At 33.7% G+C, this 17,699-nt stretch overlaps 1 protein-coding gene across 1 annotated transcript; it reads left to right on the top strand.

Moving 5' to 3' along the window:
* The first annotated feature begins 4,347 nt into the window (after positions 1–4,347).
* On the top strand, positions 4,348–17,498 carry LOC123545746 (uncharacterized). The gene is made up of 7 exons (XM_045332053.2): positions 4,348–4,354; positions 8,586–9,166; positions 11,370–11,466; positions 11,904–11,956; positions 12,653–12,806; positions 14,773–15,000; positions 15,433–17,498. The coding sequence occupies exons 1-7, from the start codon at positions 4,348–4,350 to the stop codon at positions 15,585–15,587; spliced, it is 1,275 nt and encodes a 424-aa protein (XP_045187988.2). The 3' UTR covers positions 15,588–17,498.
* The last annotated feature ends 201 nt before the right edge of the window (positions 17,499–17,699 follow it).

The following is a 17,699-nucleotide window of genomic DNA, read 5'->3' as shown; positions in this document are numbered from 1 at the left end:
CACTCAGGGAACCCTTGGTGTCTGCTTCAGTGATCTTGTCACGATATAGCACATATATTTCAGGTTAAAAATGCGCTTACTTTTGACAAAAATATATGTCAGTGCGATTGGGTAAGAAAAACGTTGTTAGAATTGATACTGAACTCGACATATATTTATCGTTTATTATTGTACATACTCTGTGTGGTTTGACAATAACTAGAACACGAGCTTAACGTGCACATGATAACAATCGCCAGGCTTCATTTTGCATAAAAAAATCATTTTATTGTATGAAATTTAATAAATAGTCATAAACAATTATCAAATAGTTAGACACAAATTGCACCAAATAAAGGCGTTGCGTTTTTAATCCACGTCAGTGTATTTCTATATAAATATCAATTATCCGTCTTAATACTTTCTTTTTTCTGTTTAATGTTAAATCCACATAATATAACAATACCATTTCAAGGATTTGATACTGACCCAAAGTTAATACCCAAATCGGATTTTATTTTCTGAACTTAAACATGTATCTATGCACAGAAAACAGATCGTCATTAATTGGAGACAGGCCATTTGGATAACACGTAGAAAAAACATCTAAAATGGTAAGTGCATTTGAAAAACGCAATAAAATGTTTGTCTTTACACAAATATGAAAACAAATATTGATATTTCCTTTTGAGCGATATTTATTTCTATTATAGAACATTGAATTCTTCATTTACGAATTGTTTATACTAATGATTACAAAAGTTTTACCTGGTTTTCTTTACTCTGGATTTATTTCTAATGCGTAGTTATACCACTTTTAGTTCGTTTCTGAAATGAAATATTTATTTTCAGGCTTCCTTATCCCAGGACAAAATTGCTGGTAAGTGTTTAGAATTATGTCTTAGAATATATATTGCTTGAATAGACTTAGCTTTGAAAAAGTGTAAGAATTTTCTATGGGTTGAAGTTGCGAATGGTAATATCTGCTCCAGAGCAACTGTTTAGGCGGTACCGAGGCTCTGCTGAGTCACCGCAAGACAGTTTCCCGAGAGCCAGATATTTCCCTCCGCACTTATAATCATTGATCGATTATTTTTCTTATATACTGTTTTCTTTAATTAATATAAGAAATTAAATAAATGATTGCTTTAATTTCAAGCACACTTTTATAGACGCAAGGCTTGGAATTACCCATTCATTGAAAATTTACATCCCGAGTTGTTAGACGAGTTCCTCTCTGGCATGCAAGTATCAGTCTACTTAAACGTTAAACAAAATTTAAATAATTAAAATAAAACCACTTAAGATTTTAGAATACAAACGGTTTTGGAATCTAATTGAAAGTAATAGATTGTATTATATATTCACTAACATTTGAACATGTTGAAGCATATTTGAGAATGTAACGCGGAATCATTGTGGTTTCATTCTTTACCGGGCAAAACATAATTCAATTTAACGTAAAAATTGTGAATGGTGGTTTTCATAATATGTCTAAGTAGAATCATACCATATACGTTTAGATACCATACATACTTATGCTGGTTAACACACATTTAAACGATATACATTCGATAAGTCTAATTTCTAGAAACTTATCGCGAAATTACTACATTGAGCATAGTCGACAAATCTCTTTTAATGTTTAGGAGTATATCATCAAAACACAGAAATATTTGATAAATGAACAACATCTTTACCAATATTTTACCTGACCATTACATGTTCAGCCGCACTGTCCCGTACGACAGATACTTGAAAAAGTTGTCCCTCTTTGAAAATGAATGTCATTTGTAAAGAAATAAAAATAAACTATTGCTGAAAACTGCGTTCCACTTAGTAATGTGAAATTTCAACGCTCGTACGCTATTGCAAATGCATAAAAACGAACATGTGTAACAGTTTTTTGGAAATGGAGAGTTTTTAAAGGCGTTTAACTGTCCGGAAGTGTGGCCGTTTTATGCAGTCCTTTTCCAGAATTCAATGTTTATATCAGTATACTAACAATTGTTTCGTAGAGTAATATACATGTTTTATATGCTGTTCAATTTTCATGTCAAACAATTCTTTCATCCTATGATTTGGTGTTGTTTGATTTTTTTTCTCAAAACGTAATGCTAAGCGTTAAGAATAATGGAAAGGACACAGCATCAAATGTGGTGCATTTTACGAAATAGACAGGCTTCGTCAGATATGCACCAGATGTTTTAGCTCGAATTCGAAAATACGGGTTTTGAAGTTTGGAATTAATAATAGATAAATTTCATAAATAACTGGAACAATTGAGGTAATTTTTAAAATTGAAACTACTGGGGTTGCGTGAATGTAAGAATATTTCTATACTATTTAAGCACAGATACAAATTGGCAGAGGATCATTTGGAAATGCACTTTAAGATTAATTCAGATTAAATTATTCTCAAATGTTTCAAAACTGAAACATTGACCAGATCTTTTTTCATAATACATTGTTCAATGGTAACAAAGGTGACCGAAATAAGCGTTTTCGGAAGAGTCCAAGTATACATGTAAAGTAAAATATAGACGAAAAGTTAAAATTTTTATCCTGTTTTTTTTTTCTTATTAACAGCATACTTCGCTCATACTTTCAATATTAATAATCACTCTGCATTTTTCAAGTCTATAATTGTATATGGATGTAAAATATTGGCATATAACACTTTTTAGGTGTTTCATGTTAGATAAATGTTTTTAATTTAAAAAAATGGTACAAATGTAAGTAATGACCAGAATGACTACTGAAAATGTTTCCCTGCTGAGACAGAAATATGTTATCTTTACGCTCAGAGCCCAAGTACAATATTGAAATTTTGGTTTCAGGTATATATCTTAAAATCTGTTTTGGAATGTACAAAGAAACTTTATTAATATCTCCCTTAAAACTTGAAAATAAACATAATATTATGTTAATACATTGATAAATTTCAGAGTATAAAGAGGCTTTCTCTTTGTTTGACAAGGATGGGGATGGAACTATTTCCACCACTGAACTTGGTACAGCAATGAGAGCCATGGGAGTAAATCCGACAGAGGCGGAACTCAAGGAAATGATTGAAGAGGTCGATAAAGACGGTATGACTTTTATTGATATAAAAATCGTTGAACATATATGAGGTTAAATGTTTTAGATTTCAATAATATTGATTTACTTGTTATATTTTGTTAGTAAAACAGTAATATGTTTTGATGGGTTTAACTCCTCAGCGACACAGTTATAGGTGATATAGAGACTTTCCAAGATCCTAAGTACTCCTCCAGTCATTATTTAAGGCACCGACGGGCACCAGGATAAAGCCGACGACTTTTTGTAAGCCAGCTGAATGGCATCTTCAGATGTTTTTACCACCCAAAGCGATTTTTTCGAACCCGCAGCGGTGAGGGGCAATTGGTTCAAAAGTCAGCAAGCCCGAGAGAAGTAATATAAATGCTCTGATTTATTTGAACATAGAAATATTATGACGATTTGTTAAATATATACTAGTATTACTTATTTATTTGACTTTATTGTATACATATACTCATTTTTTGTTAGAACGTATTTTGTAAGGAAAGTAATATTAATGTATCACTAATTACATTTAAGGAAGCGGATCAATAGATTTTCAAGAATTCTGCGAAATGATGGAAAAGAAAATGGCAGAGGAAGGTGACCCAGAACAAGAAATGCGAGAAGCATTTGCTGTATTTGACAAAGACGGCAGGTCAGTATAAGGTGATAACTGGTAAATGACTCAGTTATCTTGCTTCTGGTGGTTGCAGCAAAATGAAGGACATGTGGTTCGAAAACAATCCTTTTGGTATCGGTGTTAAATGCAAATACTTACACGTTCATCGTTATTTGGAATCAATTTCTTAAAGATATCATTTCAGTGTGAAACTTGTTGAGAAAACGCAAAAATTTGTGGTTTGTAACATTTCTAGTTCGGCTTTTTATAATTTCTAAACAATTACATGAATAAAACTGACAAAAGAAATTAAAATGTTATAGACTGATTAGGGTGCAAGATGAATTTCCCCCATATTTCATAATGTTTTAGCATCGAAAAACACAGCTTAGATATATAGATTTTATTGTGTGTTTATAGCGGAACTATCACGGCCGAAGAGTTGCGACAGGTCATGTTGAACATGGGTGAAAAAATGACTCCCGAAGAAGTTGACGATATGATAAGGGAAGCCGACTCGGACGGAAATGGCGAAATAGACTATAATGGTAAGATAATTCTAATAGACGTTTACACACTGTAATCAAAAGATAAAGACGATAGACAATGTCTTAAAGACAAGCATTTTATATGAAGCGTGTTGAAATATATAGCAAATGTTTGCATCAAACCTGAATTCGAAAATGACTAGTAAGGTTGAAATATTACCTGTCCATTATTATATTAACATTCCAATATGCCAAACTTCCACCGAAAGAACGGCTATAATTGCATCAAACGTCAGTGATCTAATTCATTTTCTGTCTTAATGCGTCAACTATCACTATAAATTTTGTTCAGGTTGTCATCCGTGATTGTTAAATTTTATAGTTTTTCAGCACACTGTTTTTCTCAACAGAAAAAGTCATCTTTTGCAGTGGAAAACCTTTATGTAAATATTCATTGGTTCATATTTGTTTCTTTTCTTCAGAATTTTGTGCAATGATGTCTGGAAAGTAGACAGAGAATGCAGCTAGACTTTCAATCATCGTTCTCTTTCATTCCATATACATGAGTTTTCATCTTGTCATTTCTCAAATTGACGTCTGTTTACATAGCGAGCCAAGACATTTGTAAAAATATTGATATTTTATTTATATAGACTTGACACAAAACCAATTAATGTGTATTTGTGAAATATAATGAAATGTAATTTTGTTGTGATTTGAGAATGATTAATAAATATTACAGAAAAATTATATTCTTTCTGTCTTACTATAAGCCATATACTATGTGAAGAAGAATATCTGAATAAAATTTTAAATTGCCTTTAATCAATCATAAAAAAACAGCACTGTTGGCAAAAGCCGTTCTTTCTGTGGAGTTTGTGCGTTCTTTGGCTACTCGCGAAACGACAATAAGATTTAGTTCTTCTATTACTTAACAGGAAACTTATTTTGTTAACTTGTAAGACCCTACACTTGAAGCAAATATAATATTTTGGTGTATAAAAATTTGAAATGACCCTAATACTGAAACTGAAAATGTTTTATTTGTGTAAATGCCTATATTTATACAAATATGTATTCAGTTGCTTTGTACAATAAGTTTTGTCATATATAAACGTCATGACGGTACATTTGGATAATTACAAAATGCAATATATTATCCATATTACATAAAAGCAGTACATAAATCCAACCTACATCAATGGGAAGGAATAAAACTATAACAGAAATATTTCAATAAAACAAAGTACATGTCCGGAGACGCTAAACATAGCTTCAATTTGGTATGGCCGTAAAGCAAAAATCTAATGACTAAGCAAGCAATAATTTGGACAATCTGACAGCCAGTCTGACATACTGGAAAATGGAAAAGATATTCGAGCAAGAGTTAAACTTTCTAAAAGAAAAGGTACCAAGGGGCTTTACCATAATTTATTTCATACAAATTTAAAGTATAGAACACCTTTTATATATGACGGCTATTGATGTACGATGTTACGCATATACTAATTATGAATATTGACACAATTATTATGTCATAAAGTGTTCAGTGCAGTGCTCCAACTTTTACTTGCATATACTGTGCACGATAACGGCGTAGGATGAGGACGTCTACAATAAATTAAGACAGTAAGCTTTATAACGTATTGATAGAACATAATTTGACAAAACTCTCGAAAATGTATTTTCGTACATTGGAATACCTCTTTTAAGCTGATGTAAATGAAACCAAAAGTTCTGAAAGTATTTATTTCATTTTGATACAAAAAGTAATAAAAAGTATGACGAATTTGATGACATTGGCATATCAAAGTCGTATTTTTAAATGTATAATGCAGAAATAATCTCGAGTTTTATTATCTTAAGGTACAGATTTTCATTAACATATTAATAAATACAATCTTGAAGAAGACCCATGCGAATCATAGAACACAACCAACTGACAGAGCAGCACACTCGGCTTAACTGAGTCTGTTCATGAAAGGGAACGAAACATGAAACGCCACCCACACCTCTTGCTCAAGCTTAAAGCTAACGGCAATGATTCTATTTTTGCCCTACTAGAATGACAGAAATAATCATGCTTTTCAACTTAATCTCAAAAGAAACTGTAGAGAAATAGTTCTTTTTGAAAGGTGTTATGTTGAATAGTATTGTGTAAAGGACGTCATAAACACTAAAATGACTGCCTCTGTGGTTAGTCACTTTCTTAATTTTCAAACTACTATGTTGTTTCCAGTAGTTGTCCTATTTTTAAAATTCTTCGGAGCTATGAATTTCTGAACAATCTCTTTCGTATACATGTATAGTTTTCTAAGCCTTTATAATTCATAAAATAAACCCGATGATCACGAACCATACAATAAAACAACACCGAGTCCAATTAGGGGTCGTATAAAGGCTGCTTTGTGATTGTTGATAAAATCTTTAAGAAGATCGATTGGAAGCATAGAATGAAACATAAAAAACAGTAGTTTCGGTTTGATTGAATCTGTTCATGAGAGGCAATGAAAAGTGTAAAACACATATCATCTCCCCCCCCCCAGGAATGTATTCTTCATAACGAATGAAGGGATTCCATGACTCCATAGGACCAGAAAGTATATCAAAACTGAAAGCTGTATGAACGATTAGTTTTCGCTCATATGATATTAACCAGCGGCGTAACTTTAACAGTATCAGATTACACAACTACGCACTCCTCACTATAAAAGCTATTTTAACGGTTAATTACATGTCTTTAGATACGTCACTGACTAACCCCTAACAACCATATGTATAGCCGTCAGTCATCAACCAAGATACCCTCGTCGAACGATTCCTTCCTGTATTTTAAGAACACAGTAAGTTGATTTTTACATGCGTAAACATAAAAGGATTTTTCATATCGTATGGAATAGAATTAGGGCAAAAACTGCAATGTGCTTTCGTATATCCAACCTTGCGATTTACATATATGCATTCGTTATTCTCATGTGCACATGCTTCCTTCGGACATCCCATTTTGCATTGTTACATGACCATTTGTGCATCCTATGTTTACGTGTTCCTTTCTGACATTAATACATGCTTAATTGTAACATTTTAATATCATGGTTACTTTTTCATTAGTCTATGATATTATCTTGCTTTTGGTTATGCTGCAATGTGACATGCATCACTCGGTGTATTAGCTTGTGGTTAACCTAGGCACACCTTCCCCATGTATTTATGTTGTCTATATACTGATGATATGTACAGAAGTGGCTCCTGGACAGGTTGAAACTGCTTACACGTAAACATGAACAGCTAACAGAGTTTTAAACAAACACAATCTCACTTGTCACAATGCAGAATGCAACATAGCACTAAGCATAATGAGGTTGCCATAATGTACATTTCTCATTATGATACCAGAGGGCGCTTTTATATTCGTGCTCGGAAGCTTCCGCTAAGGCACGGAAAAATACGACACTGCGCAGTTTGGCTATGTGTCCGGTAACCGAACTTAACCTGTTTGATTTTGACAGGCAGCTACGTTTATTATCCGTTGAAAATCTCCATTTTAATTGTTAATTATGTAATATAACAGTGTTGAACTTAAAGAGTTTCGGTGCGGGTGATACCGCGTTGGCCGAGTAAAATGTTAGTCGTAAGTTATAAAGTGAAAAGATATAGCGCTACATTACATCTCAATGTAAGGCTATCAACTGCGTATGTGGGAAGACAATTAATTCAGTTGACATAATTTTGTTGTGAGGCTATTTAAAGCGCGCTATAAATATCTGCTAACTACACAATAGTAAAGGTAGTGTTTTGAAAACAATGCTTATTTCACTTGGATTGAGATAAGAATATAATTTTGTTGTTTGTCCGGTTACCGGACGTGTAGTCTTACACTCTCGGTACAGTTCGTGTGTTTCCGTATTTTAGTACAAGGGGGTTATCTCCACTTAAACAAGAAGATTCTCAAAATGTATGTTGTCACAACGCAACATAACCCACAGCTAAATTTATATGTAAGCATCAAAACTCCTTGCATTTAAACATTTAAGGAACCATTTATGTTCTTTTCATCAATTAGCATACACCATTGACGCTCCAAAGAAGACACAGTGCAAGTAACCACTAGTAAATAAGACAAATGATGAATGTAGTTTGTCAGATTATAGCATGTCCGAAAGGAACACGAATATTTTAGAAAAATGAAGCAAGGACAGCTCATTTCTCAGAAATAAGCATGTATGAATATCAGAAAGAAACACGCAAACAAAGGATGCACAAATGGTCATGTAACAAAGCAAAATGGAATGTCAGAAGGATGCATATGAACATGAGAATCACAAATGCATACATGTAATTCGCAAGATTGGATGTACGAAAGCACAATACAGTTTTTACCCTAATTCTATTCCATAATATCGAGTTATCATTTCTTTTCATCGATATTTCAGCTTTCATATTTAAGTATCTCTTTGGCAAAATTAAATTCGGAGAATCTCTACTTTCACTGGCAAAGCTGCGAGAGAACAGCAGTTTACACGGTGATTCAAGCGGTTGGTCAAGTCAAGTATCATTAAAGACGTCAAGAAAGGCACTTAGTGAAGTAACAACTACTGAACAAGATGATTTAGAATTACCTGTGCCAAAGACTGCGTTAAGTACTGTGCTAGATGAAGAACAAAGTGAAGTGTTCATTGATGCGCCAAAAGATCTTCCAAATGAAGTACCATTTATAGTGTCAGTAGATCTTCCAAATGAAACACCAGTTATGGCGCCAAAAGATCTTCAAAATGAAATACCAGTTATGACGCCAAAAGATCTTCCAAATGAAATACCAGTTGTAGCGTCAGAAGGGGTAGCAGTGGCTACGCAAAGTGCTGCGTTAGGGGCAACGTCAGGTGAAGACCACAATGAAAAGTTAGACGAAATATCGGATGATGTTACAACAAGCGAACCAAACGATATCCAGGCTATTTTTAAATTGATCGATCCTGATGGCGATGGCTATATTACACTGGATAAGCTCCGTCTGGTAATTAAACTATTTGTCATATTCTTTTATAAAGACTTTCACTTATTACCGGCTGACATGATTGCTGATTTGGATACCGTAATCCAACAAATGTTGGCTAACACACAATGAAACAGCGCAAAGATTTTGCTCAATGTACAAACAACAATGCAGAATGCTACTAGCTCTTCTAGTTAAAATAGTAGATCTACTAGATCTATATTAAATCATTACCACCAAATGTTATAATTTTGAAAATAAAAATACAGATGGCACCAAACTATGAGATCATAAAAAGTTTATGGAGAATGAAATTATTTAAATTTAGACTATATGATCTTACAAGATAAAGCTATTTTAAAAGTTTTGTCTTGATCCTGCAATTTATAAAATCATCTAGTTTGAATGATTAAGGATAGTTAGAATAATATATTAACATGGCTCGATTTGATCGCCAGCTAAATAAGGAAGAAAGCAAAGCTCTGTATATTTTGCTTTAAAAAAAACTGTTGGCGCGTGGACCAGTTAGAGAGTATTATGATGTCAATTGTGACGTCAAATTGCCATATGACGTCCGGTTCTATTCGAATAAATGAAGCCCAGCACATTTGTTTTACCAAAATACTTCAGTGCAAGTGTAAGAATGAAAACAATCAATGCCTTCTTGTAGTTTGTTGTCTAATTTACCTCTGTTCATCGTTCAAATGATTAGATATTGAACCATTCGGGCGAACACCCTCGTGGTTCAATCCCTGCTCATCTGAACTCTGGACCGTGAAAATTAGACGACACACCGCTCGAAGGCCTTGATTATTTGTACATTTTCTTTCGCACTGTTCAATGTTAAAATTTTGCCAGTTTTTCAGCTGGTAAGGAATGCTTCATTGTTTCTAAATTTTCAGTGTGTTCTAGCTAAGTCATTAGACAAATAGCCTATTTAAATACTCTTCAAAACATTTTACTTTTTATATACAGTATGCGATTCAAAGGGCATTTAGGAAAGTTATTCTAATATTGTACAAAGTGATTTTGCAGTCTAGTCTAAATCAGTGATTTAAAATATTAATTATTTGATTAACAAAATATTCAGACAAACTAAGCTCGTCGATACTAGCCTTAATAAAAGATATCCGATGAAAAGAAAATAATTGAGCCATGCCATGAGAAAACCAACATAGTGGGTTTGCGACCAGCATGGATCCAGACCAGCCTGCGCATCCGCGCAGTCTGGTCAGGATCCATGCTGTTCGCTTTTAAAGCCTACTGCAATTAGAGAAACCGTTAGCGAACAGCATAGATCCTGACCAGACTGCGCGGATGCGCAGGCTGGTCTGGATCCATGCTGGTCGCAAACCCACTATGTTAGTTTTCCCACGGCGCGGCTCAATTATATTGATATTATAGAAATACAGAACAGTTTTATACAATATTTTACAGATTAACCTTTGTCCGTCGTGTAAGAGCCCGCCACTTTAAATGCATGGGTAAATAATAATCCTTAACGTTCACCTCTGTACAAATAGAAATAGTCGCCTCATAATTTGAAAACTATATTTTGTATTACACACAAATGAAAATAATTGAAATTTAAGAACAACGTACTTACTAGTATTTTGATATCAATACAGTATCTAGTACTAGTGTTTGTCGTTGAATGAAATTACTACATCAAGAAGCGAAGGAAATACATCACGAGGGCGCAAATGCAAATGCTTAAATGCATGTTTTGCACCTAGTTTTGGAACAATGAACCTGATAAGAAATGAACTTTTTTTTACGGAGCTCATGCAAAATGAACGACAGAGTAGTGATCAGCAAATCACTTGCGATTCACGACTATTTTGCAGACCATTTTCCATAGTTCATGTCGCATAATTTTTTTTTTATATAAATTGCATTACTTTAGTCTCTTACATAGTGTACATTTGCTTCCTTGTCATTATCTTCACCAGACAGCAAAACTGCGACATGATCTAAAAATATCCAAGCAGACTACATTCTGGCACCACCAAATCAGCGTCATAATATCACTTTGCGGCGTTAACGTAGCGTTTACACCTTTCACTTTGATGGTCATACGAAATAACGTGATAATTTTCAATGGAACGAAAAGAGAGAATGTTAATGTTTTAAAACATCAATCAAAGTATTAAGAAATATAATGCATTTGTTAAATTACGTTTGATATGATATTCAGATTAGTGTTTCACTCATTTAAATCTAGACTTCACAGAAACTGGGCCTTAGTTTCACAGAAGACGAGATGAAGGACATGATACAACAGGCAGATTCATCAGGAACAGGTCAAGTTAACTATAAAGGTAAATATTTTGGCAATCGGAATGCTATAGGGATGAACTCACCTTTGACAAAAATCAGGGACACTACAATGGCACCTTGATAACCAAATTTTACACCTAAGCATATAATAAAAGCTGTCCTTGAATGTAATGATATGCCCTTTTTTTTCTAACGATGTGGCAGAAAGAAGTCTGCTTGTGAAGCTTTTTGCGTATAGAAAATGCTAATTTAACAGTATACGCAGTTGTCAAGATCAGCTGGATCACCAATCTAAGAACGTGGTTCAAAAAGGAATATGTGGTATCATAAGGTTTTACCACTAGGTAGCCTGATGTTAGAAAATATATGTAAATACCATCATTAAAGGTTAATTTAACTTTGGAATAAACATATAAAAATTATTACTTTGCCGATATATGTGTACCAGTTAGTAGAAGAATCCTTTCTTTATTTTCAGAAATGAATACACTTTTTGTAGAGACAAAAGTAGCAATGGACGCAGAACAAAAGGTAAAACGCCAAAAAACCTATATTTCTATAAAACAAAATACAGTTCTTATATCAGGCAAAGAAATATCGAACCTCGTTTCTTGTTTAATATAATTTCCTCATACACAGTCTCTGTACAATTCAATAGAAGGAGTTGTTAAGTCTCCCTTATATTACACTATGATGCATATCGCATAATGCCAGTATAGATGCTAGTTCATAAAAGATATACTCCACTGTTCGACACTTAATTTATGTAATTTTAGAAAAAGACTATACTTTCGAAAGCAAGCAGTACTATATAAATGTTAATATCTGGATTTGCAAGAATGTTTCTATATTTACAGTGATCACTATAATGACACTGAATGGACTTGAGCAATACGTTTTTGGCAAAATATTTTTGTTTTTTGTTTAATTTGCTTCTAGAGAAGAAACAAACATGTCAGTTCTTCAAAAACAAACCTTCCTGTTTATTTGGCCTTTAAACGTTAATTTAACAAACTAGGACTGTGGTTTCAAACATTGTTCGGTTTACGAAAATTTGCTTTGCATTCAAAATGCAATAGAACTGGTTCACCAACTGCGGGAAATCAAATGGCAAAACCCGTCTTAATACGGCTGTGCATAAAATTTCATCCCAAGTGTAGTTAAACAAATACAGCACTCGTTTGCTAGTATACATGTAGATATCTCTATTATTGTCCGAATTTTCAGCTAATATCAGATATTGACGAAGCATTTGATTTTTTTGACACCGGGCAAGATGGACGGCTCCGGACAGCTAAGTTGGCCAGTGCTTTAAGGATTGCAAATATGTACCCTACGGATAAAGACGTTAGAAAAATCTTGAGAAAATTAGGATATCCAAGTAAGTATCGAAAGATAAACATTTATTTTAAAATAAATTTTCAGCAGGATGAACCATTTATCTTAGTGATTTTATACATTTCTACTAAACCTCTTAGTGCTACATGAAATAAAAAGAAAGGTGATGGTCATGTTTGGTACAAAAATGATTTTTAGTCAAACAAACATACTATAAAATCAGCTAAAATGATACCCAATATTGTAGGTAGTGTTGCTGTGTGAAATCAGTTTCTATGATGTGTACCAAACATATTGAAATGGAATTACGTAGGCAGGTAAAACCAAAATACAAACTTCAAGTAGGCACTACCTATTTTAGATATATATGTTGTTAACTGCATCAAAGTGCTAAGTCTGAAAATTAATGAAGGTATTATTTTCTGAAAAAGACAATGAGCTGAATAAAATGACCCTAGGTAAAATATTCGCAAAACGGGGGCAACTCTACTTAACATTTACTGTACGCTCTACTGACTAGGTATCTATTATCTCCTGAAAATCATGCATATTTACCTTTAGGCAAGCAAGCATAATTTCTATAGTGGTCTGTGATTTGAAAAGAAAATTATCTAAATGTAAAATACATAAGATACTATGATCTAATTATGTTGACAATACAGCAAAACAGAAATAAAAGATTTGTTTTCTTATAAAACTGTTAGAGATAAATTTGGTCTGACGTTTTGTCTACTTTGTTCCGTACTAAATATACTTTGCCTAATATTCTTAATATATATCATGACAATGGTAAAATATGGGTTGTAATTTGTCAAATTTTATATTAGCTATTTTTCAATTAGGATTATGACATTTACGAACAGATGAAAGAGGCTGTATTAGGGCTCGAAATGTGATCAAACTGAATTTGTTTCATTCTATTTGAAATATGTATATCTAGTACCTGTATTAAGGATGTACGAGCGTTTTTTTTCAGGATATCCGCCATTTTGAAAAATGTTTCCCCGAATAGTGCTTTCAAACAAAAGTTTTGCCAAAAATTAATGATAGATAATTAGAATATGGCTAATAATGTACCATTTAAGCAAATAAATTCTACTTTTTGTGAAAAATATTTTTTCACCCTTATTTTTGGCTGGTATTTGCCTAAAATTGACGTAAGATTTACAATGGGGTAGGGGTAGGTAATGTCAAATATCTATTAAAGTAGATTAGGTATGGTTTTGAAATTTTACTGAATGATACATATAATAATGAGCTATAATTGAAATAAAAGTTTTGAAGATAGCACATTATAGTATCTAGAAAACATATATTAAAACAAAAAGAACAAAAAATATCAAAATTCACCAATTTTTAACAGTTTTTTCTTAATAAATCTCTTAGATGCACGGTGACCCCAACTTTTTTTTCTTTCCATTTTGAAGCATTTTTCTGGGTCATTAAAGCTGCAAAATATTTTGAAAATCTAAACGTCAGAAATATTTTTGTAGATCTAAATACGTTTTTTCCATTGACAATAAAGTGGGTGGGGTAATTATGTCAATATGTGAAAATGAAAAGAATTGTTAGTGACATTTATGCTTATATAATACTGGCTTCACCTTGTATTCATATTAACCTGTAACACCTGAAATCCCTATAACATTAAGTGAGATATTATATGTTTCATAAAGTATCACCATTTTTCTAATTTTACAAAATTTCAGAAATGCTTAAGCAGTGGGTGAAGAAAATGCCCTATAAAATGAAAACGAGTTCGGTGACCTATGTTTTTTCTTCTCATGTTTGTCTTGGAAACTACTGTTCTTCAAGCTCACAGAGTATGAAAAAATTCTTTACGTTAGAAAAAATTCGCTCCTACATCCTTAACATATTGTTCTTGATATGCATTAATAAAAAATAACTTTCACGTTCAGAAACTATAAACCCTTTAAGTTAGATTCTGCTTGCATATATTCAACATGTTGAAAATTCTTAGCAGAGATATTGTTGCATTTTATTTGCAGTTAAAATAACGTATAAACAGTTCAGAAAAATAGCACTTCAAGTGAGCAAGACAGATAATGAAAGACTTGTAGCAGCTTTTCAGTGTTTTGATAAAGACAATAGTGGATATTTGAGTGAAGAAAAACTACGGCAAATTTTACGTCCAGCATTATGCAATGACTTTACAAAAAAGGACTTAGAGGAGCTTATTTCTGATTTTAGCGCCGACGGGAAAATCGATTTGGAAGGTAAATTATGCGGAAGTATTCGCTCTTTATTTCATCCATTCGCATGACAAATCAAACCGTATGCTATTCAGTTGATTGATTGTGTCCAAAACATTTTAAAAGTTCGAGGATCATATTGCTGTTTGATATCGTTCTGAAAACAAACCCCTGAAAAAATAAAAAAGAAGGTAAATATTGTATTTGCATTTTTCATATCTCACTAATTTATCATTATTACTTTTAGCTTTTTTCATAGCCTAAATATTGTGTAACGTGTACAAAGATAAACTTTACCAAGAATTCTTAAAAAGCTCTTTTAAGATGTTACACGAAATTGACACGGAAAGGATCTTCCATGGTTCGCCTTATCTCTGATTTAGTTTATTTACAGCATTGTGTAAACAAGTTCTATAAATTATAGAACATTTACTCATACTGTTATAACATTTTCAGTTTTTGTGGCATACCTGACGGGACAGGAGCAATATTTATCTACAGCAAAACGACCTAATATACACAAGACAGCTTTACAATTACCCTCGATATCAGAGGAGTTCTCGGTGTCTTCGGGACCAACAAAACTGAAACTGAAAAAAAAGTTAAAGTGATACAGGCGATATAATAATGTGCATTCAACATCCCGATGGACAGACCTAATGTAATAACTAGCACCCGCACATTCCTTCTCAACAAACTGACTGCTTTTTGTGTCTTTGTCAGGACTGTGTATACGTACAGCCAAAACAGTTGCATATGATGTTACATGTACTTAGACACCAATGAACATAAGACAGTAGTTTAATACAAATTACCTTCTTCTTTAAGGTAGCAGACTTCGAATAATTTGCCTCTCACCGATGATGGTTCGAAGCCACGCTTGGTGTATAAAATACTTCATGTGAAGAAATCATTCAGAGGGCTTACAGAGGATTTATTGTTGGACCATGAATAACCTTCCCTAAATATTTCTATAAACGGTGACGGAAACATAATATACGTGTAATATCTCAGCAATAAGATTCATTGAGAAAATATGACTGATGCACGGTGGAAGACAATTTATCATTTATTCAATATGCATAGTACCCGTTTGCCGAACTACGCGTTCAAGTGAGAAATGTGCAGTTGACACGGGCTAGAAAAATTTTCCCGTTGGTTACCAAGGCTTTCATAGTATAACTAGGGGTTGGGTGTAACATGTACAATGGCAATTTCTTTCTGGCCGGGTGTATCGGTTATATATCGTTTATTACATGTGTAGAAAGGCACTATATTTCGATTAGATAACACAATGTTATGATCTCAAATAGTGATGTAAATTGAGAATGGGTTCTGAACATCGTCTTTGTGAGTGAAACAGTTTAACTAAAATTCCTTCAAGTTGTTTAGAAGTTATGGAATGGACACAATATTCAAAACTCACTTGTTGCCTTGATATTGGGCTGTCGCAGGAACGGACACAATATTCAAAACTAACTTGTTGCCTTGATATTGGGCTGTCGCAATTATAACAATCATACTATATTTTATTAGATTATTTTGCACCCATCGCTTTAAATTAAAGGTGTCAGATACAGAACCATCAGACCGGAGGGATAGAGCGAGACAAATCCCATGAGAGAGAGAGAGAGAGAGAGAGAGAGAGAGAGAGAGATATGGGGGCTAACCCTACTTACTTATTACAGCTCTTTGTAAACAGACAGCCTGGTTCTTTAACGTTTCCGGTGTAGAGCATCGATATACGCGAAGCCTTTATTCCCTGGAAGAACCAGTGATGGCCTCTATGTTGGCTGGGAGACAATCAGGAGTATGCTAGAAATTACCAGTGCTTGGGCCGGGAATGAAACGCCGGACCTCTAGATTGACTATGTAACCAGTATACCACCGGGACAGTCATAACAACTCAACTATTGTCTTCATAATGTCACAGTCACACATACGGCTACGTCTAGCCACGGATAGAAACGTAGTAATCCGTATCGATCCGTAACGATCGATACCTGAGCCGTACCTTAAAGTAGTAACCCGTATTAGTCCGTAACAATCCGTACGGTTCAGGTACGGGCCAATACGAATTACTACGTTTCTATCCGTGGCTAGACGTAGCTATCCGCGCCGTATGAGTGACTGGGGTATAACGTCGTCTTGATGAGATATGCACATGTCATGTCTTATTCTTCCTTTGAGGTTAGATGAAATATTCACCAGACACAAAACTTGAAACTACGTCCTGTCGCCTTTGACAATAAATTATTGAATACACTAAGGGGTGAAAAACAATATCCATGAAATATATTTTTAAATAGTTTTTTTTTAACCTTTTTTAATACAGATAGAATCATTTGCATGACTGCAATAGAGAAACAGACTTCTAAAATATTCAATAATTCTATTTCGGTTTAGATTCATTTCTGTCAAACTATGATTGCGTTGCACTGTCTGCTTTTCGTGTCATGAGAATAGTTTATTGACGTGTAAATATGGAAATAATATTTTGAATTGTGGTTGTAGAAAGTGTAAATTTATTATTCGTTTGAGCACATATTGTTCATGTTGAAAATGTGTTTAAACATGAAAACACCGCGCAGTCTGGTCAGGATCCATGCTGTTCGCTTTTAAAGCCTATTGGAATTGGAGAAACTATTAGCGAACAGCATGGATCCTGACCAGACTGCGCGGATGCGCAGGCTGGTCTGGATCCATGCTGGTCGCAAACCCAC

This window comes from Mercenaria mercenaria, chromosome 1, assembly GCF_021730395.1.
Source record: "Mercenaria mercenaria strain notata chromosome 1, MADL_Memer_1, whole genome shotgun sequence".
Lineage (NCBI taxonomy): Eukaryota > Metazoa > Mollusca > Bivalvia > Venerida > Veneridae > Mercenaria > Mercenaria mercenaria.
The sequence above is the reverse complement of the archived record's forward strand: the minus strand, read 5'-3'. Positions and strand labels throughout refer to the sequence as shown.